Source organism: Gopherus evgoodei, chromosome 11 (assembly GCF_007399415.2).
Source record: "Gopherus evgoodei ecotype Sinaloan lineage chromosome 11, rGopEvg1_v1.p, whole genome shotgun sequence".
NCBI classification, from domain to species: domain Eukaryota; kingdom Metazoa; phylum Chordata; order Testudines; family Testudinidae; genus Gopherus; species Gopherus evgoodei.
In genome coordinates, this window is record NC_044332.1 from 21,675,790 (window position 1) to 21,702,733 (window position 26,944).

General features: G+C 39.9%; 1 protein-coding gene across 13 annotated transcripts in view; it reads left to right on the top strand.

Moving 5' to 3' along the window:
- Positions 1 to 26,944, top strand: part of FAM126B (family with sequence similarity 126 member B) — a 108,162-nt gene that overhangs the window by 36,171 nt on the left and 45,047 nt on the right. For 9 of the 13 annotated variants that reach the window (XR_004002527.1, XR_004002528.1, XM_030579293.1 and 6 more), the window contains 3 exons: positions 11,349 to 11,457; positions 22,977 to 23,055; positions 24,075 to 24,176. Coding sequence is in view for 11 of the 13 variants with exons in the window: in XM_030579293.1 (XP_030435153.1) it covers positions 23,005 to 23,055; positions 24,075 to 24,176 (153 nt within the window). In the remaining 2 variants the exon portion in view is untranslated. Of the gene's footprint in view, positions 1 to 6,315; positions 6,516 to 11,348; positions 11,458 to 22,976; positions 23,056 to 24,074; positions 24,177 to 26,944 lie in introns of all 13 variants that reach the window. The other 4 variants (XM_030579296.1, XM_030579297.1, XM_030579299.1 and 1 more) reach the window with 2 other exon arrangements.

Here is a 26,944-nt window from a genome sequence, read left to right on the forward strand (position 1 = left end):
TCCAAACAGAGTGACTCCCCCTCTCCGTTCCCGGTCCTGGAACAAAAAGGACTTTCCTATTCCCCCAGAGGGAATGCAAAATCAGGCTAGCCAATTCAACACACACCGATCTCCCCTGATTTCTTCCTCCCACCAATTCCCTGGTGAGTACAGACTCAATTTCCCTGAAGTAAAGAAAAACTCCAACAGGTCTTAAAAGAAAGCTTTATATAAAAAAGAAAGAAAAAATACAAATGGTCTCTCTGTATTAAGATGATACAATACAGGGTCAATTGCTTAAAAGAAATATGAATAAACAGCCTTATTCAAAAAGAATACAAATCAAAGCACTCCAGCACTTATATTCATGCAAATACCAAAGAAAAGAAACCATATAACTTACTATCTGATCTCTTGGTCCTTACACTTAGAAACAGAAGATTAGAAAACAGAACTACTTCTCCAAAGCTCAGAGAAAGCAGGCAGCCAGAAAACAAAGACCCCAGACACACAATTCCCTCCACCCAAAGTTGAAAAAATCCGGTTTCCTGATTGGTCCTCTGGTCAGGTGCTCCAGGTGAAAGAGACATTAACCCTTAGCTATCTGTTTATGACAAGGTTGCTGTACAATCACATCTGATGAAGGTTCCCTAGCACACAACTGGGAGTCTAAACTGCACTGCATGAATCATGAACTCTAGTAACAGTCTAAGTTGGACTCATTATCTTAAAAGTCATGTCCCTTTGTGTAACTTCTCCCCTCTGTTTCACACCAGCATAACAGTCTTGTATCTAAAAAAGTTGAAATGGTCATCTCTCCTTAATTGTCAGCAAGTGTTGTTCTCTGACTGTCAATTGACTTCCCCCTAAGAATGAGCAGGACATGAAGCCATATGTTGCATTGCTCTGCTATTCTCAGAGTTTTTGTGCAATGTATTTTCATTCTGATGAAAGTTTAAATAATAGTCATGTTCTGTAGCTAGAGGAGTTGATTGAACCCTTCTTGTCTGTATTGCTGTTTCATTACAGAAGTTGATAGGTTCTTAGAGAGTTTATTAATGCAGTGTTTGATCTGTACCAATTGTGTGAGTGATTTTAATAAGCTGTATCTGAGGATTTGGAAGAATATAGTGAACATTGTCTGATGTTAGGAGTGACTTCTTTAAAGTGGGAACTTATTTCTAGCAAGTAAATAGAGGAGGATTTTATATAGAAGAGGATTTTGTGGTTTTTTTAAACAAGGAAATTGCATGTGTGGAATGGAAACAATTTTCTGCACTCTTTCTGTTGTTATCTTCATTGTCACTGATTTTATATACACATTTTTTGGGGTAGTCGTTACTGATGACTACATTTCACCAGTTCGTTCCAAAACTTATTGATGTGGTAGATGCAGTAGCTGTTTATAGAATCATAGAAATGTATGGCTGGAAGGGCTCAAGAGGTCAGATAGTCAAGGCCCCTGTGCTGAGGCAGGGCCAACTAAACCTACACCGTTCTGGACAGCTTTTGTCCACCCTGTTCTTAAAAACCACCAGTGATTGGGATTCCGTAGCTTCCCATGGAAGCCTATTCTAGAGCTTAAATATCCTTATAGTGGGAAAGCTTTTCCCAACATCTAACCTAAATCTACCTTGCTGCAGATGAAGCCCAGTGGACATGTAGAACAACTGATCACTATCCTCTTTATAACAGCCCTTAATATATTTGAAGACTGTTATCAAGTTCCCCCTCATTTGTCTTTTCTCAAGACTAAAAGTGCTCAGTTGTTTTTATGTTTCTTCGTAGGTCAAGTTTTCTAAACCTTTTTCATTGTTGTTGCTCTCCTTTGGATGGTTTCCAGTCTGTCCATGTCCTTCCTAAAGTGTGGCATCCAGACTTGGACACACTAAGCCAGCTGAGGCCTCTCCAGTGCTGAGTAGAGCAAGACAGTTGCCTCCCATGTCTTATGACACTCGTGTTAATACACCCCAGAATGACATTAGCCTTTTTCATAGCTTTATCACATTGTTGACTGGCGTTCAATTTATGATCCACTATAACTCCCTAATCCTTTTCAGCAGTACAACTGCATAGTCATTTATTCCCCATTTTGTAGTTGTGCATAAGATTTTTCTTTCCTAAATAAAGTACTTTACACTTTATTAAATTATATCTTGTTGATTTCAGACTATTACACTTAAATAATTAGGATGACTAGAAGTCTCAGGAGTTAGTAATTAGATAAAGAACATTTCATCTCTGAGTTTAGAAGTGGCTAGATTAGGAATAATTAAGTACTGCAATCTAGTGATCATTTTTGTAGACATAGGAAGTTAATTTGGGTTTTGCTGGTAAGTGTCCACTTTGCACAATCACTGTCACAGTTGTGGCTGGCTGATGCCATGTTGCCCCTCTCTGCAGAGGCCAAAAAGTAAATGGACATATAAAAATGGAACTACTGCCCTGCAATCTTTATAGCAGATTGTAGGTGAAGGTTGTGACAGTGCGGAGAAACTTTAACAGCCACTGCCTGTGCTGTACCTGCTGTAAAGGTAAATCAAGGAATTTTGTCTCCAAGGCTCAGTTATGACACTTCTTGTAGTTCTTTTTGGCTCCTTCCCTCTTCAGAGGGGCTGGCCACTTGTTCCCTGTGGGTTGTCCCTTTAATATGGAGGTCACATAGACTGACATCTTTCATGAAAAATTATTCACTTAAATTTTTTCATTAATTATCACATTGAATTTACTATGGAAAGCGAAAGTCTAAGAAAGTGTTAACTGGCCTCCCAATAGAAATGAAGTTGCTGTGGTAGCAGCTGCCATCTTCTGAAGGCCGAACTGAATAAACTATTAACCATTTTCACAAAAATCTCTATTTTCATGGTCATCTTTGTAGAGTGTTTTTACAGTATTCCCTGAAATCCTGGTTAGGTTGCTGTTTGTTTAGGTGGCAGAGGAGAGCATTCTGTTTTACTAAATTACTAGTGGCAGTGGTACTATGTAGAGCTAGAGAGCAGAATACGGTAAAGCGGTAGAGTTAGAGTAAATGCACCAGGCATGGTAATTATTTTTAAAATACTTTATGATGGATCCACAATACCCTGTCTGTGTGTTAACAATACATTAATTTTAGTTTTGAGGAAAATGTTCCAGTTTCTGTTGCCTCACATAAATCAGGTTTCAGAGCAGTAGCTATGTTAGGGCTTGTCTACATCACAAAGTTGCAGCGCTGGTGAGGGGGTTACAGCGCTGCAACTTAGGAGGTGTACACATCTGCAGGGCATCACCAGCGCTGCAACTCCCTGTTTGCAGCGATGGCCATACTCCCGTTTTGTCTCGGGTGTAGAGGATCCAGCGCTGGTGATCCAGCGCTGGTAATCAAGTGTAGACACTTACCAGCGCTTTTCTTGACCTCCGTGGAATAAGCAGGTATCCCAGCATACCTGAGGAAGCCTCTCTGGTAATCAAGCAGGTCTCCTTCCCCGCGGTTTGCTCCGGTGTTCTCCGAATCCCCCCCCCAGCGGGTCTCCTTCCCCGCGGTTTGCAGGGGGGTTTGGGGAACGCGAGAGCAAACCGCGGGGAAGCTGGTCTCCTTCCCCGGTTTGCTCTCGCGTTCCCCGAACCCCCCTGCAAGCAGGTCTCCTTCCCTGCGGTTTGCAGGGGGGTTTGGGGAACGCGAGAGCAAACCGCGGCGAAGCTGGTCTCCTTCCCCGGTTTGCTCTCGCGTTCCCCGAACCCCCCTGCAAGCAGGTCTCCTTCCCTGCGGTTTGCAGGGGGGTTCGGGGAACGCGAGAGCAAACCGCGGGGAAGCAGGTCTCCTTCCCCGGTTTGCTCTCGCGTTCTCCGAACCCCCCTTGAAGCCGCCCAACAGCGCTGCAGTGTTGCCACATCTAACACCACTTGCAGCGCTGGTTGCTGTAAGTGTGGCCACTCTGCAGCGCTGGCCCTATACAGCTGTACTAATACAGCTATAACAACCAGCGCTGCAAAATTGTAGATGTAGACATACCCTCAGTCTGTATCCCTAAAAAGAACAGGAGTACTTGTGGCACCCTGGAGACTAAAATTTATTTGAGCTTAAGGTTTTGTGGGCAGAAAAGCTTATGCTCAAATAAATTTGTTAGTCTCTAAGGTGCCACAAGTATTCTTGTTCTTTTTATGGATACAGACTAACATGGCTACTGCTCTGAAACCTGATTTATGTGAGGCAACAGTCTTTCGAGCTGTGAGCAGCTACTGCATTCCTGACTCAAGCCTTTCTGTTTTACATTTTTAGCTGTAAAGTATTTTATGTAAAGTATTTTTAAAAACTGGGTGTAGATTATTTTGGGATGATGAGTATTTTGGTAATTTTATTAATAAAAGTCCACATAGCAAAAATTTCTCAAAGTGTATTTAGAGTTGTTTTTAACCTTTATTACTTGCTTTAAAAATGTGTGAACCTCAATGGAAACAAAAATACCAGTCTTGGTCTTGCAGTTTTTTAATGTTTGTTGTAAATCTCCACTGCTTGTTTGCAAAGAGAGACCTCTCCTGGATTTATGATGATGTAGTGAAAGGAACCCGTTATGAGCAGGAAGTGGATTAAGAAAGCTGGAAAATGTTTTGCAGCATCCAGCATTTGAATTGCAAGGTAGAGAACTTCTTGCCGATATCATGCTTCAGTGGGGTAATTCTTGGCCAGGGTGGGTGTGTACTTTTTCAAAATTGATGCAGTGGGGCTTGGTAAATGGTTTGGGGGGAAGGTATAGTAGGCAAAAAGAGGCCTCTCTCTTTTGTAGATTGGAGGTGTGCATGTGTGTTCCTAAGCCCTATGGGGAGGGAAGGGCTGGGGCTGCCTTTCTTTGATTGGATCAGAGAATTAGCTACTGAGCTGGTATTAATATGGTTTGAAAGGGCATACTTCTTGGGTGTAAGGTGATGGAATGGAGTAGTCAGGGACTTCTTTATATAATAGCTGTGGAGAAGAGGGCTAGATTGTGGGACCTCTCCCTTAGGATATTTAGGAGATCTTATGTTCAGCCTGCCAGCTTCTCACCCCCAGCCTTTAACCCTTTAACCTCTTCTTTAGGTGCTTCAGTTGTACTCCTGGAGTGGGGACAGAGTAGTAGGATCCCCTGCCATGCACTTCAGGTGTTCTAGCTTGGATCATTTTGTAGACTGTTTGGCTTTCTGTCTATACTATATTCCTTGCCTATGTTAGTAGGGCATTAAAGGTCCCACTTTGTAGCTAGGAAGCAGTGTGTAACATAGAAGAGAGATTTACAGAGGTAGATTCAAATATGTGGGGATATTTTAAATAAAAGACCAAAATTGTTTTTTTGTTATCCATTGTTCTTTGAAAACTGTGTATGGTTAGGATGTAAAAAATTCAAAATAAATTAAAAAAGGTGTGCTCAATTATTGCTAACCAGAGCTGTAGCAGAAGTTACATTAGACTGCCATCATAATGGGGCCTTTCTGTACAGGTATGTTTGGTGAAGAGGATTTTTTTTTTTTAAAGCTTTGACCATGTACTATATATTCAGTTTATGCTAAACTGGAAAATGTATCTTGCCCAGAGAGCTGAGGCTGACAAGTAATAACGACTTCTCCTCACTATGTAAATCCTTTTAAAAATAGTTGTTTACCACTTTTTGGTATCTCAAAGTGCAAATGGCATGCTGTTGGAATTAAGAACAGCAAACATTTTCTGGAATTAAGAATAAAATTTTCTCTACGGTTATTCTGTAATTTATAGATATCCAGTATTAGATGAAATAGTATGTATTTTATAATTTATAGTGCATGGATTTTGTTCTTCCTTATGATGTAATAAAACCTTTATATTTTCTTTTAGCAAAGTTCAAGTTTGGATGCAGCTATAAAGATTGTTTTTACCTGGGAATCTTAGTTAATTTTTTACTCCAGTTATCTTATGTTCTGGTCTAGGGTATGAACTTGAGAAATGGTATTCTATCCTTTTACATTTAGGTATCTGTTTTAATTCTGGCAGATCCAAAGCACTGTGCAAATTCTGTATATATGTGTATGATAGCTAATAAAATAAAAACCTGGAACACTTCCCCCTCCGCTGAATGTAGTCATCTGTGGGATGGGATACATCAGCTATCTAACAGTCCGCAACATTGTTACATAAAAACGACTAAATGAGAACCAGAGAGAGAACGTGTGTATGAAGTAATATAAATTGTGACCCTGCCTAATTAATACCACTTTGTAATCTGTAGAAAGTAATCTTTGAACCTTTTAATGATGATAACTGATAGTCCTGACTTTTTAAAAAAGTGTTCATAAAATGCAAGACATGATTGAGTTGGGAAAATAGTTTGTGTTTACATTTTTATTCTATAGGTGGGATTCCAGGTGAGCATACAAACAGACTATTTTGTCAGTCTTCAACCTAGATAGTGCTTGTATTTGGACACATGTACCCATTGTTGGCCTGATAACATACACCCTCTTAAGTATGTCCTGGAAGTGTCAAAGCAAGCAGCTGTACTGATGTAATCAAACAACTATGTCAGCATGTGGAAGTTTTGTTGAGTAGACAGGTAGGTAGATCCTATACTAGAAAAGACTAAAATAAAAAACAGCTCTTCTATAAAAATGTTCTATAAATCTTTTTTTCTCTTTCTTTCTTTCTTGCTTTCTTTCCTTCTTTCTTTAACCTACCTTTAGATTCAATGTGTGAAGCATAAATATGGATTTTTATCCAAAAGCTAATATCTTTGGGGTTAGATTAAGTGAAGATCTGAGCCAGTAGTTTGAATGAAAACATAGAAATCATTTATCTTTTGATTGTTTTTCATAATTTAGTTTATTTACTGACTTTCGATGTTTTAATTTTAGAGAACTTATTGCCCATTTTTAGTAGTGAAACTTGTTGGTTCCCACACCACTCCCCTTCTGTAGAAAAATAAAACCAGGACCCACTGCAAACTCCTGCCTCCAGAAGTGAATGAGCATGAGGAACCTTTAGACTTCTATTTAAAAGTTTTATGTTTTACAAAAACAAACAACCCCACTGTGTTTTAGTTTTTGCTTTTAGATTTCATCAGTTTTAACCTAAAACTGGAAAACAATCTGTTACATGCCAAAAGTTTATGTACTGTACATTGGGTACTTTTTCTGATTAATGTTTTTAAAAACATGCAGAGCAAGATTGTATTTGTTGCTCCTTGTAATATAGCCATTTTGCAGGGAGCAACTAGTGTAACATTTTAATCTGGCTTAAGTTTTTTAAAGTTTCTGCCAAGAGGAGGTACTTAATAAACAATGGACGCAGTCTTTATGCTGTGGGTGAGGTTGTTTCTGCTGGGTGTGTGAGGGCCAAAGATTATGTGTACACACTTTGGGCAGTTGCAGTATGCTCTTTGTTGCAAAGTTATAGCTACAGTGTTCTATTGACTATTCTTTTGCTGTGTAATTTAACTCCTCACTGCTAGTTGGGCAGAAAATTTCTGAAATAAGTTAATGATTGTGCTATTGGAACGCCCTCCATTTCTGTCCTTTTGCATTAGGAACATTAGGACTTTTCTGAAATGTGACTGAAGCTTTTGAATTTGCTATTTTTCAACTATTGGGATATTTTCTTAGTACAGCAGGTTTGTTCATATGTAAGGGGAAATTCTGACTTAGAGAGAGTCACTGGTTCTTCACACTCATTAATTTGTGTCACTAAATCTATAGTACTGCACTGCCATTTCCATTCACTGCACCTCCACTATACATCTAACAGTACTAACAATGGGTCTGATATATGTTTCTGCTGATAGCCTTCTAAGTCTCTGTGTTTCAACAGAAGTCAGCTTTCTTTGTGTTTTTACTGCAGATTTGTTCTGAATTTCAGAGCTAGAGGGCAAAAAGCCTTTGTTGTTTAAAATATAGAGCAACATTCAGTGCTTAGCCCAGCATTATAAAATGTATATTTTGTCTTCCTACTGGAAGCCTGACATTGCGTCATATAGACCAATGGTTGTTGGAGACTGTTTTATAAAGCATATTTCTACATCCTTTATGCTAGGTTTCTCCAAAGAAATAGCCACATTTGCACTTACTGCAGAACTGGCCTTACCTTTTTGGGCTCACCTAGTGTATGGTGTTTGTATACTGTGACCGCTTGTTCAGAATCTTAGCAAAATCTTCCAATCTACAGTAATCGTTTGAAGACAGAATGGAAAGAGGAGTCATTGTCTAAGAGCTGATAGAAGCAAATACTGTATCAGTCTTGTTTCAAAGACAGTGATTTGTTGCTTTTCTGTATGTGGAGGAATCCTTGTGCTGGTTTTTGTTTTGTTTTTGGTGGGTCTTTTTGTGAGGTTATATAATGAAATTATATTGATTATATTACTTTAAAAGTACTCATACTAAGATTAATAATTTAAGTAAAATATCTGCAGGTTTTCTGGAATGTGACTGGTTGCTGTGTAGTACAGATAAATGATGAGAAATGTTTATTATTATATGGAGCTATACCTATCTCGTAGAACTGTAAGGGATCTTGAAAGGTGGAATCAAGTCCCCTGCCTTCACAGCAGTACCAAGTATGGTCCCTGACAGATTTTTGCCCCAGATCCCTAAATAGCCCCTCAAGGATTGAACTCACAACACTAGCTTTAGCAGGCCAATACTCAAACCACTGAACTATCCCTCCCCCCAGTCTTAACTTATTTGGTTGTGATCCTGCAATTAGCACCATGCAGGAAGACCCATATGCCTATGCAAAATCCCCCTGATTTTTAGTGGGGCTCTGCATGGACATAAATCCCCTCATCTAGGTCATATTTCAAGTTCAGGACCAAAGAATGTTTTAACACATTCTAAAACAGGGTTAGTCAATTATTTTTTGTCAGTGTCCAAATTTTGTGGTTAAGGTATAGTCAAGGAGCAGATTCCAGAGAAAATAATAAAATAAATAATTAAATAAAAAGACTTTTGGGTCCGTTCAAAAGCCTCTGGTGGGCCGTATTTGACCTGTGGTCCGCCTGTTGACTACTGCAGAGGTCAAGGAAGAGGGAGGAACGCATCAGGTCCCTGGGTGATCGCACCACCCAACACAGATATAATGAGGTTGAGTAGTGCCTGTATAAGAAAAACTAAAACTACTGAATATTCCTCAAAGAAGGTTTTTAATGACTTTAAACTATAAAGGCAACACAGACAAAATAAAAAAAACCACGATTAAAGACCAGCACTGAATAAGGATTAGTATAAATGACAAGTTATATTGAAGACAAGCACAGGTACATGTAAAGTTATCTTAACACTATAGTATCGATACAACTTGAGATCAGTTCTGCCCGAGCAACCAGACTTCTTTACTCCATAACCTTACCCTGCATTCACCTGAGAATACGTTACCCTTCAGTCGTCCATTTTCCGCACTAGCCAGGTACAGACAGTTGTGAAGTGCACGTCCCTTTGGTTCAAGGAGAGTGGGTCAGGTTTTCCTTATGACCAAAACACACACACACATACAGTCCCATGCCTTCGTACTTTTTATCTGATCAGTCCACCATGTCTTAAAACAGACTGACCAGTTAGGGTCAGCCAAATCTTTATTGTGGTTAGCGTTGTCGCCTTGGCTGTATAATTTATGCTTCCTTATCTCTTTGTGTCACTTTGACTGTATAATTTATACTTACTTATTTTCTTGTAGCCAGTTGTTTTAATTGTGGGTTAGACAAGCTGTGCCCGGGGACACCACTCATCAACTTTTATAGGAGTTAGAATGTGTTATCTGGTTGCAGCGTGTTTTGACCACAAGTCTAAGCTTACTTCAGCAAAGCGTGCCCTCTTCACCTCTGCAAAGCGGAAGTCTGAGGCCTTACACTGACAATACCTTTGTTCATTTTAAGCTTGGCAATACTTTTGCTCAGAGATTAATCACAACTATTGTTCTAAAATATGGAAGTTTATAGGGTTCTTGGCTACAGTGAATGAAAGGGAGAACATGCACTTGAAATACTAACATTTCTGTCTGAAAAGTTTGTTTTAGAGTTCAAGTAACAAGTGAGATTACTATAGCTGAAAGAGTGAAAAAATATTTTTCTGTTTTTCTGTCTATTGTGTGCATTTGACAGCAGTCTGCACATAGTTTCTCTGTTCCGCTTGGATAGTCATTTTTTACGTGCTTGAAAAGATCCGTATGAATATCAACATGGAAGAAGAACCACCCCCCTTTTTAAAGGATTTAAAAACCAAAAAGTCAGATATTACATAGTGATTCCTGTAAGAAATTGCATAAAAATGTTTGATTACAGAAAATTCATACTGTCCCTTTAAGTTCACTCTGTTTTTATTTGTTGTAAAGGCTTCCAGTGGAACTTTAGCCTAATGTGAGCTGCTGTTCTGCTTAATATATGTTTTACTAATATTGAGAGAAAGGGACTTTTTACTAACTGTTTGTATTGGAGAAGGTACAATAGTAACTTAAACAGTATAGAATGGAACAGTTCCATACACTTTGGAAACACATAGTAGGATTTCAGCATCTTATTCTCACTAATCGACCTAGGCTTGGCTTGTGAGTGTGCACACTTTAGCGTGAGTGAAAGAACCCTGTAGTATTGAATGTACAACTGAAAGTGCTCAGTGATACAGTAGGATAATCCAAGGTACTCTTCAACTATACTGAAGTCATTAAAATATACTAACAATAAGAAGGTGCAGTCTTCGGAGTTCAGTGATCTGAGGTGTACAAAATCTTTATTTGCAATAGAAGTCCCTAGCTAATGGCTCCTACATTATATTGGCAAGTATACTGACTTTTCTCAGCAGTGACAATTTCCCTGAAGTGATTTTGAAACTTTTCACCTTGTAGTAAATATATATCAAAACAAAATGCTTGCGATGGGAAGAAGGAACAGTTTTTAAGACATGCTGCTGTTATGGTTTGGATCTTTTGATTTTTATATTCTGAAGATTCAGACTATTGATTGTGCTTAATCTTGCAAAAATACTAATTTTAATAAGTGTGTCTTATGGGTATCTTTTATATGTACTGTTCATTATCAAATTTCATTTTTAGTGTTCGTTCGATCTTTGTGTTTTATACTGGTGCCAGTCACTGCAGCATCTGAACACCTTCCCTATAAATTCTGTTACAAAATTTCTAGTAAATTTCACATAATCTCTGGTTCTCTTCATTTTTAGGGTAAAACACTGTTTGGGGTATTGTGTTTGTTATAGATTTTTTTTGGGAGGGAAGGGGGAATGGATGTATTTTAGTGGATTGGGTAATGCTTTTTAGCTGGTAATTTCTGTAGTTTGTCTATGATGCAGAAAAATGTATTAAGTAAAATACGTATAGTATGTAGTTTTCCAAAGCCCATCTTGCGTCTTTATTTTGATTATCTCAGATTTTCTATTTTCATCTTTCACAGAACTGAGGAATATTTTAAAGCTTGACAAATGCATTCCAGACTGGAAAACTGCTGCATTATTCCTCCTCCTCCTCCTCCTTCTTTAGAGAACTGACTTCTTAAAACAGAGGTAAAGTTGGACATGGCACATGCAATAGCAAATTTTTATACCAATCATGACAAACTGAATCATGACTTTTTAGTAACTTCTCCTCTGGTGTTTCCTGTGGTTTCTTTAAATAACCGTATTTAGGTGTCATGCAAACTATGACTGCTAATCACTGGCTTCCGAAATCTACTTGCGAATGACATTGTTTGCTATTTTTGTTTCCAAAGCATGCTTTTTTTAGTTATCTTCTATTATTGATAGTATCTAATGCAGAAAGCAGTTCTACTAGAACAGGTACTTCTTAAATTCAAGTAAATCTACTGTTGTTACTAATACTACCACAGTTTAAGTACCCAAAAAGTACTGCATGCTTAAGAAACACTTAAGACAGATCCTTGTCGTGAAGAGTGTATATTCACAGAGCGTGATCATATGACTACTTAGTGGCCGGTGCAGTGCTTACTGTCATGAGCAGTCCAATTCAGACAAGCAATGTGCCAAAGAAACATGCCTTGATGTTCTCAAAAAATCAATTTTGGGATATTTATTTCTGCTTCAATATCTTACCCCTAAACACTGAGGATGGAAAGGAGGTTAAGGATAACCTAAGCATGGCCCAATATCTAAATAAGTACTTTGCCTCAGTCTTTAATAAGGCTAATGAGGAGCTTAGGGATAATGGAAGGATGACAAACAGGAATGAGGATATGGAGGTGGATATTACCACATCTGAGGTAGAAGCCAAACTTGAACAGCTTAATGGGACAAAATCGGAGGGCCCATTCAATTTTCATCCAAGAATATTAAAGGAACTGGCGCATGAAATTGCAAGCCCATTAGCGAGAATTTTTAATGAATCGGTAAACTCAGGGGTTGTACCGTACGACTGGAGAATTGCTAACATAGTTCCTATCTTTAAGAAAGGGAAAAAAAGTGATCCGAGTAACTATAGACCTGTTAGTTTGACATCTGTAGTATGTAAGGTCTTGGAAAAAATTTTGAAGGAGAAAGTAGTTAAGGACATTGAGGTCAGTGGTAATTGGGACAAAATACAACGTGGTTTTACTAAAGGTAGATCATGCCAAACCAACCTGATCTCCTTCTTTGAGAAGGTGACAGATTATTTAGACATAGGAAATACAGTAGACCTAATTTACCTCGATTTCAGTAAGGCATTTGACACGGTTCCACATGGGGAATTATTAGTCAAATTGGAAAAGATGGGGATCAGTATGAAACTTGAAAGATGGATAAGGAACTGGTTAAAGGGGAGACTCCAACGGGTCATACTGAAGGGTGACCTGTCAGGCTGGAAGGAGGTTACTAGTGGAGTTCCTCAAGGATTGGTTTTGGGACCAGTCTTATTTAACCTTTTTATTACTGACCTTGGCACAAAAAGCGGGAATGTGCTAATAAAGTTTGCGGATGACACAAAGCTGGGGGGTATTGCTAACGCGGAGAAGGACCGGGATATCATACAGGAAGATCTGGATGACCTTGTAAACTGGAGTAATAGTAATAGGATGAAATTTAATAGTGAAAAGTGCAAGGTCATGCATTTAGGGATAATAATAAGAATTTTAGTTATAAATTGGGGACACATCAGTTGGAAGCAACAGAGGAGGAGAAGGACCTTGGAGTATTGGTTGATCACAGGATGACTATGAGCCGCCAATGTGATATGGCCGTTAAAAAAGCTAATGCGGTTTTAGGATGCATCAGGTGAGGTATTTCCAGCAAAGATAAGGAGGTGTTAGTACCGTTATATTAAGGCACTGGTGAGACCTCACCTGGAATACTGTGTGCAGTTCTGGTCTCCCATGTTTAAGAAGGATGAATTCAAACTGGAACAGGTTCAGAGACGGGCTACTAGGATGATCCAAGGAATGGAAAACCTGCCTTATGAAAGGAGACTCAAAGAGCTTGGCTTGTTTAGTCTAGCCAAAAGAAGGCTGAGGGGGGATATGCTTGCTCTTTATAAATAAAGAAGAGGGATTAATATTAGGGATGGAGAGGAATTATTTAAGCTTAGTACCAATGTAGACACAAGAATGAATGGGTATAAACTGGACACTAAGAAGTTTAGACTTGAAATTAGACGAAGGTTTCTAACCATTAGAGGAGTGAAGTTCTGGAACAGCCTTCCAAGGGGAGTAGTGGAGGCAAAAGACATATCTGGCTTTAAGACTAAGCTTGATAAGTTTATGGAAGGGATGGTATGATGGGATAGCTTAATTTTGGCAATTGATCTTTGATTACCAGCAGATAAGTATGCCCAGTGGTCGGTGATGGGATGGGATGGAATCTGAGTTACTACAGAGAATTCTTTCCTGAGTTCTCGCTGGTGAGTCTTGCCCACATGCTCAGGGTTTAGCTGATCGCCATATTTGGGGTTGGGAAGGAATTTTCCTCCAGGGCAGATTGGCAGAGGCCCTGGAGGTTTTTCGCCTTCCTCTGCAGCGTGGGGCATGGGTCACTTGCTGGTGGATTCTCTGCAGCTTGAGGTCTTCAAATCACAATTTGAAGACTTCAATAACTCGGATATAGGTTGGGGTTTGTTATAGAAGTGGATGGGTAGGGTTCTGTGGCCTGCTTTGTGCAGGTCGTCAGACTAGATGATCACATTGGTCCCTTCTGATCCTAAAGTCTATGAAACTATGAAAGTAACACAGACTTTGTTTTCATCTGTTTTGCTTGCTTCCCTGCAACATTTTCACCTTCTTAGAATACACTTTATCCCTCCAGATGCCTCATGTGGCCCCCAAACTCTTCCATACTACTCTGCGTCATTGTTCTGATCCCATTCCAGCACATTCTTAATTGCCTTCCTTCTGGCTGCAGAGACTGGGATGGGACAGTGTTCAGAGCACACAAGGATAGGTGCCAGAAACAGAGGGTGCCATGTGTCATCCCCTGTCTCTCTCACACCACCACCCCCCCGCTTTTTTTTTAATTGAACATGTTCCTGTCTGGACGGAGGTGTGCTGTGACCTGACCAGCACCCGGGTCCTGTTCTTTGTCACACCATATCCAATGTGACAACCAGGCCCCACTCTGCATTGTGCTGTGTGCCGGTCCGTCATCTGGCGGCTGCCAGAACCACAGCAGTGGCTCCTCTTGGTGCTGGGGGAGCAGCCAGATCCAGGAAGTGGGACAAACCCAGCATGCGAGGGTGAGAGGCTCACTAGCAGGGGAGGGTAAGGTAAAGAGTGGGGAAGGAAGGTGCTCTGGAAGGGTCAGGCTGGTGGAATGGAGGAGGCAAGGACTCTGGGAGGGCTAGGCTGGAGAAGGCAGGTGGCTCCCTTGAGGACTCTGAGAGGGTCAGGATGGCGGTAGTGGGTAGGGGGTGAAGGGGAGGGATAGCTCAGTGGTTTGAGCATTGACCTGCTAAACCCAGAGTTGTGAGTTCAATCCTTGAGGGGGTCACTTAGGGGTCTGGGGCAAAATCAGTATTTGGTTCTGCTAGTGAAGGCAGGGGGCTGGACTCAATGACCTTTCAAGGTCCCTTCCAGCTCTGTGTGAGAGGTATATCTCAAATGATTATTTATTTTTAAGTTAGAAGTGCTCACTTAAGGGCTCTGGGAAGGGTTGGTCTGATGTGGATGGGGAGTGCTTGAGAGGGAAGAGGCGGGTCAGCTGTTTGTTTTACAGTATTACTGACCCAATTTTCCTATGGAAACAGTATCAGTAAGGGTTTCTTTCACATGGCAGCCCAGGATCTGGGACGTTATTCTTCACTATTCCCAGGGGACCAACAACTTACTTTTAAACTCTGGATGGTAGTGTGAATGGATATAGTTGCCAGGCCATTTCTGTGCCTTTCCCTGTATCCACCACCTAATAGCAAAACAGGAGGAGAAGGAGAGTGAGATTTTGTTTTAGATCATAGACCTGGGGTCGGCAACCTTCGGCATGCGGCCAATCAGGGTAATCCGCTGGCAAGCCATGAGACATTTTGTTCGTTGACCATCGGCAGGCATGGCCCCCCGCAGCTCTCCTGCACTGCTTCTGACAGCTCCCGTTGGCCGGGAACAGCGAAACGTGGCCACTGGGAGCTGCGGGGGGCTGTGCCTGCAGATGGTCAACATAAACAAAATGTCTCGCGGCCCGCCAAATTACCCTGATGGGCTGCGTGCTGAAGGTTGCTGACCCCTGTCCTAGAGCAACCTTCAAACCCTGCTCAGAGTGTCTTCCTGTCTTCCTTTCTAGTTCCTTTCTCTGTGGCCCTCAGACTTTTTTTATATCCCTGAAATGAAGTTAAAACTCCATCTGATCTGGCTTCTGTAGTGAGTCAGTACAGTGGCTCTGCAGCTTCACATAGGGTCCAAAGTCTGAGCACTGGACAAATGCATGTAATTCTGAACACTGTCTGGGATGTTCCTGAATAGAATACATAGGGCTGACTTGTAAGCGTCCTTATTTGGAGGGGAAGGCCACCCCTCTGGTTTTTCTATAGAAATGGAAGCCAAAGGCAAACCCATGTGCTAGATCACAATGCCACTGCCTCAGATTTGGCCCCCACCCCACACTTCTGCACTCTTTCCAGTGCCAGTGCTCAGAAGTGTCACTGCTGCATTGTCTGGCAGGCTAGCTACAGAACTGTACAACGTGTTCCTTTACTCCCTGGCCTGGGCAGGAATCTCCTGATTTGGGAAAGAAGAAGTTTTGTAATAGGGAAACTGTTTGAATGATACCAAGCTCCTTTCACTGTTTGAGAGAAGTGAGTTTCCTGTTGATGTGAGAGGTCTGTGTTAAATCTGTCCAAATTCCTAAAGGCTCCAATCTCCTTACACTTATTTTTAAGTCTTTTTAAACTTCAGGCTAAGAGATTTAACACAATCTCTTTACTGTGAACCATAAACAAAAGAGTTGAAAAAGAGAAGGAGGCTATTTAATACATGTGACAAGGCACAAACCTTATTAAAACCTTCGTGTGTGTTAGTAAAGCCTCTGGCCAGAGGTAAACATGTTAAAACAGTCTGTACTCAGCTCTATAACAATTAACCTATGTGTTGAGGAACAGTATTCAAATTTTAAAATATAATCTCACTAGCTCCAACCAGGAGTAATTTTCAGCATAAATGCAATTTCAGACAATCATATTAATAAATTAATGTAACCATAATCAATTCTTTGTACACAGAAAGAAGTTCCCTTCCGCCATTATTACAACACTAGATTGTACTTGACCTAATGTACATTTTACGAAGCTTTTTTCCAGTTTCCGTTAATATAAATGCAGCGCTTGTCCCTTCCCTTATTCTCCTAACAATGATCTAAAACTTCCTCCAGTTTTCTTGTCTATCCTGCATTTATAAGCCATGAATATTAAAAAGTTTGTCTTCCTACTCTGTACATCAGCTATGCTTTTTGTGATAAAGAAATTGAGGAAATCTTTCATTTAGCAGAGAGGAATGGTTAAAAGGATAATTTATCAATTGTGGTATTTTGGAGGGGAGCCTTGTACTCTGAGGGAAGAATTCTTCCTTTGCAATGATTAATTTCTACTTCCTTCTTGCTCTTTTGTTAAATCTAAAAGCTGTCTCTCCTATATAGATGATTTTCTCACTTGATATTCCTAAAGGCTATATTGTGGGTTTTTTTTATATTTTCCCCTAGGTTCTCAAAGATGTATGAAGAGTCTTTGTGGGGGAGGTTGGAGCTGAAGGAGTTTTATCACATGTAGTCAAGGGCGGCTCCAGCACACCAAGTGCGTGCTTGGAGCGGCAAGCCACGGGGGGCGCCCTGCCAGTCACCACGAGGGCGTCAGGCAGGCTGCGTTCGGCGGCTTCCTGCTCAGGGTCCGCTGGTCCCGTGTCTTCGGTGGACTGCCCGCAGGCATGCCTGCGGGAAGTCCGAGGCTGCGGGACCAGTGGACCCTCTGCAGGCAAGCCACCAAACGCAGCCTGCCTGCCATGCTTGGGGCAGCAAAATCCCTAGAGCCGTTCCTGCATGTGGTATCATTTATTTTGAGGCCTTTGTCCTGCTGTCTTCAAACAGATTTGCACTTTGTTTTCTGTGCTTCACTACTGATAACTGAAATCATCTGACGGGGTGACTAATACAATAACAATCGTGTGTGGGTCACTTGTAGCAGTTGAACCTAGGATATCCAGCTCTAAAACAGGGATCGGCAACCTTTGGCACAGGCCCACCAGGATAAACACCCTGGTGGGCTGGGCTGGTTTGTTTACCTGCTGCTTCCGCAGGTTCGGCCGGTTGCGGCTCCCACTGGCTGCGGTTCGCCGTCCCAGGCCAATGGGGGCTGTGAGAAGCTGTATGGGCTGAGGGATGTACCGGCCACTGCTTCCCACAAGCATGTGATTCTACAGCTTCTAAAAAGTATTATGGCCAATCGGAGAAGCGACTCAGCAGGAGCTCAATAAGACCAGGGAAGGAAAACTGTTTAGTCCGCAACATGTAAAGGAGTGACTGACAGAGCAGGTGAACATAGAGGGTGAGCTGAAAGGAGATGGAAAAGGAAGAAAGGAATAGCAGATCTCTCCCTTTGAATTCCATTCTTTTGATCAGTGTCTTCCCCTTCTGATCTCAGTGTTTTATTCATGCATCGCGCCTCTTCCTTCCTTTCCCAAATACAAATAGGGTGACCATTAGCTCCTGCAGCAGCCCCCAACACTTTTCTGTTTTCACAAAGGTTCTCTGCACCTCGCCTACCATTGGTGGCTCACTGGCTGTGCCAGGGTCTGGATTCTTCTCTTGGACAGCAAGTGGCAAATGTTCTTCAGCTCTTGCTGCTCTTCTTCAGCACTTTCAGTTCCATACTCTGCCTGGTGCACAGGATCTAGCCACTACCCCATGGAGGTGCAGCCAGGAAGTTGGGCCTCTGAGGGGAAAAAGTTAAATTTAATAAAAGCTTAAAATAAAAATTATTGCTCATGAGCCTCTGGAATTTATAAACGTATCAATAGGGAGCAGGCCACACTTCAATCCCCCTTGGCATTTTATTTATTAGAGTGTAAGTATTTTAAACATGGTGACCTGAATAAATGCAGCATTCTTCCTGTCCACATTTTCTCAATAATTTTAGTTAGAAAAGAGATTCTTCATAATTTACTGCACTAAACTCTTTCACTGTGTTGCTATGAACTGATAAACAACCATCTCTTTTTTTATCTCCCACGTAGCTGGTTTTCTGTGTAGTTTAGTAATTTATCTGTCCAGATTGTCAGGGCATTTCCATGTCTTCCTATATAAATCTTGGCTGCCTTACAGGGATGTTGACTCTGAATTAGTTAATAGTAAAATATGCTGTGCTAAATATCAATAATAATATTTTAAAAGCACCTGGTCAGCTACATTTGTAGTAGCTGTCTTGAAAAGACTTGCTGCCTTCGAGTATTTTCTAACAGAGAGCTGTATAATAAAAATTAATTGAATTGCTCATCAGGTTGTTTTTCAGATTGGAATTTCTGTGGTAGCATGTTAATTTGGTTTAATGCATCTGTTGAAGCTCTGTTTAGGGACTGTTCCAATTTGTAAAAAATCCCTTGTGCATGATTTGTGAGTATTTTACTAACAAAATTGATCGAAGTTCCTACATCATCCCATTGTGCTCCATTAAAATATCAATATCATTTTTTTAAAAAGCTCCTAAAGAGTGCCTGTTGACAGCACTGGAAATTGATAGAATTTTGTTTTGTTTTATTTATTTATTTTCATACATCTAGTACAGTGTAGCCAGGAGTGAGTTCAGTCTTTCAGTCAACGTAACTCAATGTTAGTGTGGACTGAATGCTCTAAACATGAGAATAGTTGGGTCTCCATGTCAATGCAATCCTTGGCCTCTCTATTGAGACTGTCGACAAGGGTGCAACTTATGGTGGTGGTTTCTGTATATAGACATTCCCTAGAGACTGGTTTCGAAACACCCATTCATTTCACTTACACTACTAAACTATTTTGAGGCAGTAATTACTTTGGATCGCTACCAACCTATATTGAATTCAAACTGGAGATTTTGAGACTCCTGCTGCCCTGATCCTGACACAATGTACTGTAATTGGTTCTTTCTAAAAGTAAAATAAACACCAAAATCCTATACTTAAATTTTCCATATTCACTAGATTTAATTAATTATTCCTTAAAGGGCCAATTTCTATCAATATTTGGTGTTTTTCCTAAAATTCCAGTTCCTGGAGTCATTTCATTATAGGAGAATCTCAGTTTGCAATCTTATGGTTGCAGAGCAAAGCTTGAAAACCTGAATTCTAAATACTGAAAAATCAGAAGGCAAATAAATAGAACCCCAAATGTATTATTGTGGTGTTAAATCCCATGATTTGTTTTGAGGCAACCTCATTTGGTGGTTGGGGCTTGTAAGGAAGGAGGAGGCAGGAAGAAAGGGGTTAATATTAAATTCTCAACTCCTTCACTTACAAATTTAAAAACAGTGCTAGCTGTTGTTAAATAGTGGAGAGTCATGTAGTCTTTAAAGGTAGCCAAGTGGCAGAGGAAATTCAAATCAGCTAACAGCTCGTAGTCTTGGAACTGTGTGAATATGTTACCCATGATATTTGGTGCTAATGGCATAGCCATTTTGACTTGTATTTTATAAGAAATAGAAACATCAACTTGCTAAATGGAGAAGGGCAGAACAGTGGAATAGGGGAAGAGAGGTTGGATTACATAACTAACAGCAGATTCCTCCAGAATTTTTTGTATTGGTATTGATTTAAATTTTTTAAGTCATAACAGAAACATTAATTGTCTGAGCCTGTGCCAGATATCCCTGGAGAAAACATTTTGAAATTCCTGTAAATAAATATGTAAATAGGGTATTTAAAATTTAAATCAAAGGGGAAGGGAAATCACAAGTCAAGTCTCAACACTAATATTTGGAAGAATAGATTATGGCCTTTTCCAAATGACACGGTAAAGTATATTTTAAATCTAATTTAATTAGATTAATTTTAGTTGTTTACTCCCATTTATTAATATACTCAAGTCAAACATTTTTCCTTTAACTTGCTGTTCTGTGCAAATCTAAACTGGACTATGAAGAACTCTCAGGAGTTTATACATACTAGCTATTTTGGAGAATGTTATGATTGTGTCTACCTTTTTGTTTGACTTCCTGTATCTTACCGTGCCTTTATATCTTTACAAGTGAAAAAGAAATAAGTTAGCAGGTGAGATTTCCAAAAGTTTTGTTAGCCATGATTTTTTGTTGTTCATCCTTCCTTTAATGATGATTTCCCTTTAAAGCTATGCTAGCATGAGCAATATGTTTCCGATAGATTGATTTATTCAGAAATCTATTCATCAGAGATCTTTGGGATTTTTCCAGCAAGAACTTCCATAATACATTAAAAAAGAACTTCTAAACTACTTGAATACATTATTACTGTATATTTTTACTATACAGATTCTCTTATGAAGACTGCAAGCTATTCCTATTACAGAAATATAGTTGTGCACTGGGCTCAGGGCCGGTGCTACCATTTAGGCCAACTAGGCGGTTGCCTGGGGTGTCAAAAAGCGGCGCCCTCCAATTTTTTTTAAAGCGTTTCAGCAGCTGCTGCACTGGGAGGGAGAAGGAGTCTGAGCCGCTGCCAGCAGCCCAGGGGTTCCCTAGGACAGCATGCCACCGGCAGCCCAGTGATTCCAGCATGCGGTCACTGCTTTGCTTCTCCCGCCACCCAGGCTTGCGGCGCCAATCAGCTGTTTGGTGCCGCAAGCCTGGGAGGAGAATTAGAGCGGGGGCGGCGTGCTTGGGGGGGACGTGGAGCAGAGGTGAGGAGGTACCGCAGGGCTCCCCGGGCTGGGGGGTGGGGAACTGCCATGGGGGTGCCTCAGGGCGGGGGGAGGAAGCTGCCACAGGGCTCCTCACCTCTGTTCCATGTCCTCCCCGAGTATGCCGCCCCCGCTCTAATTCTCCCACCTCCCAGCTGTTTGGTGCTGCAAGCCTGGGAGGGGAGGAGAATTACAGCAGGGGTGGTGTGCTCAGGGAGGACGCGGAGCAGAGGTGAGCTGGGGTGGGGATGTTCTCCACGGCTTCCTGCGGTGGGGGGCCCAGGGCATGGGAGGGAGCTTCTGCAGGGTTGGGGGAGGTGCAAGGTGGAAGTTTCACCTCAGGCGCGAAACTTCCTTGCACCGGCCCTGACTGGGCTTTACGCTGGCCAGATTTGCATATGGCTATTTTCCTGCATTTCTTCTTGTGTGAGACATCTCTTCTTGTGGTGAATGTGTGAAAGTAATGCATAGTTTCACAATATTTTGTTCTGTGACATTCTATTTTCATATCTATTAGTATCTACTATATACATTTTCCTATCGCCTGTTTTATTCCTGTTTAGCAACAACACTTGTCTTCCTGTGAAAAGGCAAATTAGTAATGGCGGTTTTGGAACCAAATGCAAGACTGTGGGTCAGAGTATTCCAGCTGACACATCACAACAATTTCTAAATGTAACAGTAGCTTAGTGAATATGCTTAGCATAGCTCTGATTAAATGTCTGTGTGCTGAGACTAATAAAAAGAAAGTAATGATAGAAATTGGAGAGGGAAAGAATGTACTAGGTCATCGTGTCCAGCCCTCTGCCAATGATGGATTGATCTTGGTGCTTATGAAATGACGTCTTTATTTAATGCATCCTCTCTTGCGTTAAACATTGTATTTGGGTAGTTTAAAGTTCATGTAATGAACTGGCTCAGAATCCATTTATTGTGAATATTTAGATGATTAAATACCTCAGAAATCCACACTACATAACAAAACCCTACGTTAATTTAGGAAAACAGCTGCAACTTAAATATTGTACTTAAATAGAGATAGCTAATAAGATTAGGGTGTTTATTTCAAAGTAGTATGCAAGTAGAAGACACCATAAAACTCCGTGGTTTTGGGTTGAGACCTGTTTTTGTCTGAACTTAAGATGCTAGAATAAAACTGCTATATGGTAGGAAAGTAATAATAGTAATTGTGTGGCTTTAAAAAAAAACTAATAGTGCTTGTATGTTTAGCTTTCTGAAAAATACAGCTTACTGCTAAAATATATCATCAGTGTTGCAGGTTGAAAGAGAAACTTCACAATTCCTCCAGAACAGCTTTAAGAAATAAAACATACTGCCACCATGACTTCCAAGATATTATTTTTTATGAAATCGTGTTTGCTTTGTGTCATATCCAGAGTTGTCATTACAACCTGTCACATGGCTTTGTTCCATGATGCTCTTCAGTTGTTTCAGTTGTCTTTTCTTTGTGCTATATTTGGTAAGAGTGCAGGGATGGATGGTGCGTTTTGTCTTAGATAATGTGCTATTTGGCTTGAAGCACTGAATCCTCTCTGACCCGCTGAAGTACTGTAGCTTTATGTCCGGGAGGATCAAGAGAACAGTTTAAAAAAATCATTAGAAAACGGGACTAATTTTCAGAACTGCAACATCTGGTAATGTTTGATGTAAAATAAAACCATCAGATATTGGAACTGTCTTCCCCTTTAGAACAGGGTTTTACAGAACTATGCTTTGTTGCCAGAAATGCATTCTACCTTTTGAGCTTCTCTTTCTTCTTCCTAAAGGTAAGAAAGGAGAATAATCTGTAAGAAAATGCTGGGATCCGAACGTTGTGTGGTGGAAGAATGGCTATCAGAATTCAAGGTCAGCTGAGTAGGTGTATGACAGTTATAATGTTGTTTAATGGCATATAATGTTAAGAATGCTAATGATTAAACATTTAAAGTGTAAAAGCCTATTTTGATTTTTAATCTTTTGTATCTGTTCTACTGCACAACATGTAGATGTCTATATAAAGGTATTAAGATAAAAAGCACAATTTGGAATACAAATATTTATTATCGTACAGAGTATATAGCATACTATGCAGTTCTCGTTTCAGAGCGCACAATACTCTGTAAATCAAGCTGATAGACTTTAAAGGGAAACTGTCAACTTGTTCACAAAATTTAAAAACTTAACCAACTTTTTATAAAATCTAAGATTAATAGAAGTGTTTCCACAATATAAAAAACTCCAGTGAAAATAGTTTTAAAAACAATATACTTTGTAGAATGGATGAACTCCATGCTTGTCTTGACTGTAAACCAAATCTAAACTCCTTTATTGAGCTGAGAGAAGTATAAAATAAAACAGCACCTAGAGACAAGTAAATTGGATTTTTAAAATACTTTCACTTCTAATAATCTCAGGCTTTATCATAGGTTTAAAAAAAAGTTTAAATTTATTTAAGGTTTAGAAAAGTTCCTCGTTGAACAGGGAGAAAGAGAAGAGGGCCCAGAGACTAGACTGGGTTTGTGGCAGATAATTTTAATCTGGAGCGGCCCAGAGCTGTACAGTGATCTAGTCCTGGAAGTTGCCAGATGTCCTCAGCTACCACACAAGTTGATGAATATTCATAGCATTCAGCACCATGCAGGATTGGCTCCCAGCACTGTAAGGTTTATGGACAGTTTGCTTGCTTGAATCAGTACTGAAAGGACAGAATTCCACCTTTTACTAGTGTAGTAAGTTGTGAATTTCTCTTGATTGAAGCTCAGGGATTGTTGTTGTGTTTAATGTTATCAAAACTGGATTTATCATGTTCATAGATATATCAGTGCATGAAAGCTTACACATGAACTACTCATTATAGTAACTGCTGTCTATATCTCTTACTTTAGGCATTACCTGAAAATCAAATCTCTGGTTATGCATCAACGTTGCACCGGAAAAAATCACTGGTGCCAGCTCTTTATAAGGTTATTCAGGACCCAAATAATGAGGTAGGAGACTCCCAGAGAAGGCATTTCCTTTTTCTTTTTCTAAATAAATCATAGTAATTAAGAACTGTCAATTGCTGTTTTAACCTGGGATTGATGCAGGGAGAATATTCTTTCTCTGTTTTGCCCCTTTTTCTTTTTCACATTTTTGACAGTTGCTGAATATCTCTTTCTGTTTAAAAGGCAAACCAGTTGCTCTCAAAAGAATAATGAACACTGCTGCAGGGTTTGGCTGGTCATTGTAACATAACAAGTTTTAGGGTGCAACTCAGTATGAGCTGCTTTTTGGAAGCCAGTTAGCCATAGCTGACACAAAGTACTCTTTAGACTAATTTGGCTTGAAGAATTCTATTTTATTCACTTGTGATTTATTAATTTGGTGGAGAATGGAATATATGTCCTACTCCAGTATGAAATTATGACTAGGCCTGATTTTCCTTTCATTTACACTACTGTTATGTTTGTGTCATTCCATTGCTTTCCATGGAATTACTCTTGATTTATGCTGGTGTAACTGAGAGCAGAATCAAATTTAAATATGTATAGTGAAAACATAGCTATGAATGTGGCTCATGACTTGGACAGTTAACAAAGAATTAAGCTTTCCATTCCATAGAATACCGGGGAGAGGATGAGAAAGAACTACTGGAAAGTCTTATGGATGAATCTGAATTCTGAACAAATTACACAAACGTGCCACTTTATGTTGACACTTCTATATAGTAATCATCAAAAGAGTCAGGAAAGATTTATCATCTTTAGGCTCTTGTGTGCTTTTTAATGAAAATGTGAGGAATACACAGGAAAGTAGCTTCTTATCTTCTCAGATACAGCCTCCAAGAGTGCCTGTGCTGTTTACTGGATTGAATTTGAAGAAGTTCAGGTAATCTTTTCCTAACAAGCAGCTTGATTTTAAAGTGCTGCTTTGCTTCTCTGGTAGGACTAAAAGCTTGTATACTGACCTCTCTTTTTTCCTCCTTCCTGGGAGGCTTGGAATTCATCTTGAAACTGTTGTAAATTGTAACAGTACTATTGCCTCTGCTGTCCCTCTCTGTCTTGCCATCTGTGTCTCTGAATGTTTCAAAGGTTTTCCCTTACACAGAAGAAAAGCATCTGATTGCACCTCCATAGGTTACTAAGTTACAAAGAACCAAAACTTCAAAAGGAGAATCCATTTTAAGGGTCTGACTCTATTGTTGTATTATTGAAAATTGACTCATCTAAGTAAATTAGGGCTGTCAAGCGATTAAAAAAATGAATCTTAATCAAAGAATAATAGAATACCCTTTATTTAAATTTTTTGGATGTTTTCTACATTTTCAAATATATTAATTTAAATTACAATGCAGAACACAGTGTGCAGTGCTCACTTTATATTTATTTTGATCACAAATATTTGCACTGTAAAAAAATTAAAGGAATACTATTTTTCATTTCACCTAATACAAATACTGTAGTGCAGTCTCTTTATCATGAAAGTACAAAAAACCAACAACCGTGCATTCAAAAATAAAACAATGTAAAACTTTGAAGCGTACAAGTCCACTCTGTTCTACTGCTTGTTCAGCCAATTGCTAAGACAAACAAGTTTTTTTACATTTGCAGGAGGTAATGCTGCCCGCTTCTTGTTTACAATGTCACCTGAAAGAGAGAACAGGCGTTCTCATGGCACTGTTGTAGCCATTTGCACAAGATATTTATGTGCCAGATGCTCTGAAGATTCATATGTTCCTTCATGCTTTAACCACCATTCCGGGGGACATGCATCCATGCTGATGACAGGTTCTGCTCGATAACAATCCAAAGCAGCGTGGACCTACACATGTTCACTTTCATCATCTGAGTCAGATGCCACCAGCAGAAGGTTGATTTTTCTTGTTTGGTGGTTCAGGTTCTGTAGCTTCTGCATCAGAGTGTTGCTCTTTTAAGACTTCTGAAAGTATGCGCCACACCTCGTACCTCTCAGATTTTGGAAGGCACTTGAGATTCTTAAACCTTGGGTTGAGTGCTGTAGTTATCTTTAGAAATCCGATATTGGAACCTTCTTTGTGTTTGTCAAATCTGCAGTGTAAGTGTTCTTAAATCAAACAACATATGCTGGGTCATTATCTGAGACTACCGTAACACAAACTATATGCAGAATGCGGGTAAAGCCATGGAGCAGGAGACATACAATTCTCTTATAAGGAGTTCAGTCAGAAATTTAATTAACGCTTTTTTTTTTTTTTTTAATGAGCATCATCAGCATGGAAATGTCCTCTGGAATGGTGGTTGGAGCAGGAAGAGGCATATGAATGTTTAGGATATCTGGCATGTAAATACCTTGCAATGCTGGCTACAAAAGTGTCATGTGAATGCCTGGTCTCACTTTCAGGTGACATTGTAAATAAGAAGCAGGCAGCATTTTCTCCCGTAAATGTAAACAAACTTGTTTCTCTTAACGATTGGCTTAACAAGAAGTAGGACTGAGTGGATTTGCAAGCTCTAAAGTTTGACATTGTTTTGTTATGGAGTGCAGTTACATTTAAAAAAATGTACATTTGTAAGTTGCACTTTCACAATAAAGAGATTGCACTATAGTATTTGTATGAGATGAATTGAAAAATATTATTTCTTTTGTCATTTTTACAGTGCAAATATTTGTAATCAAAAGTAATATAAAGTTAGCACTGTACATTGACATGTGTCTGAGGAAGTGGGTATTCACCCACGAAAGCGTATGCTCCAGTACTTCTGTTAGTCTATAAGGTGCCACAGGACTCTCTTTTGCT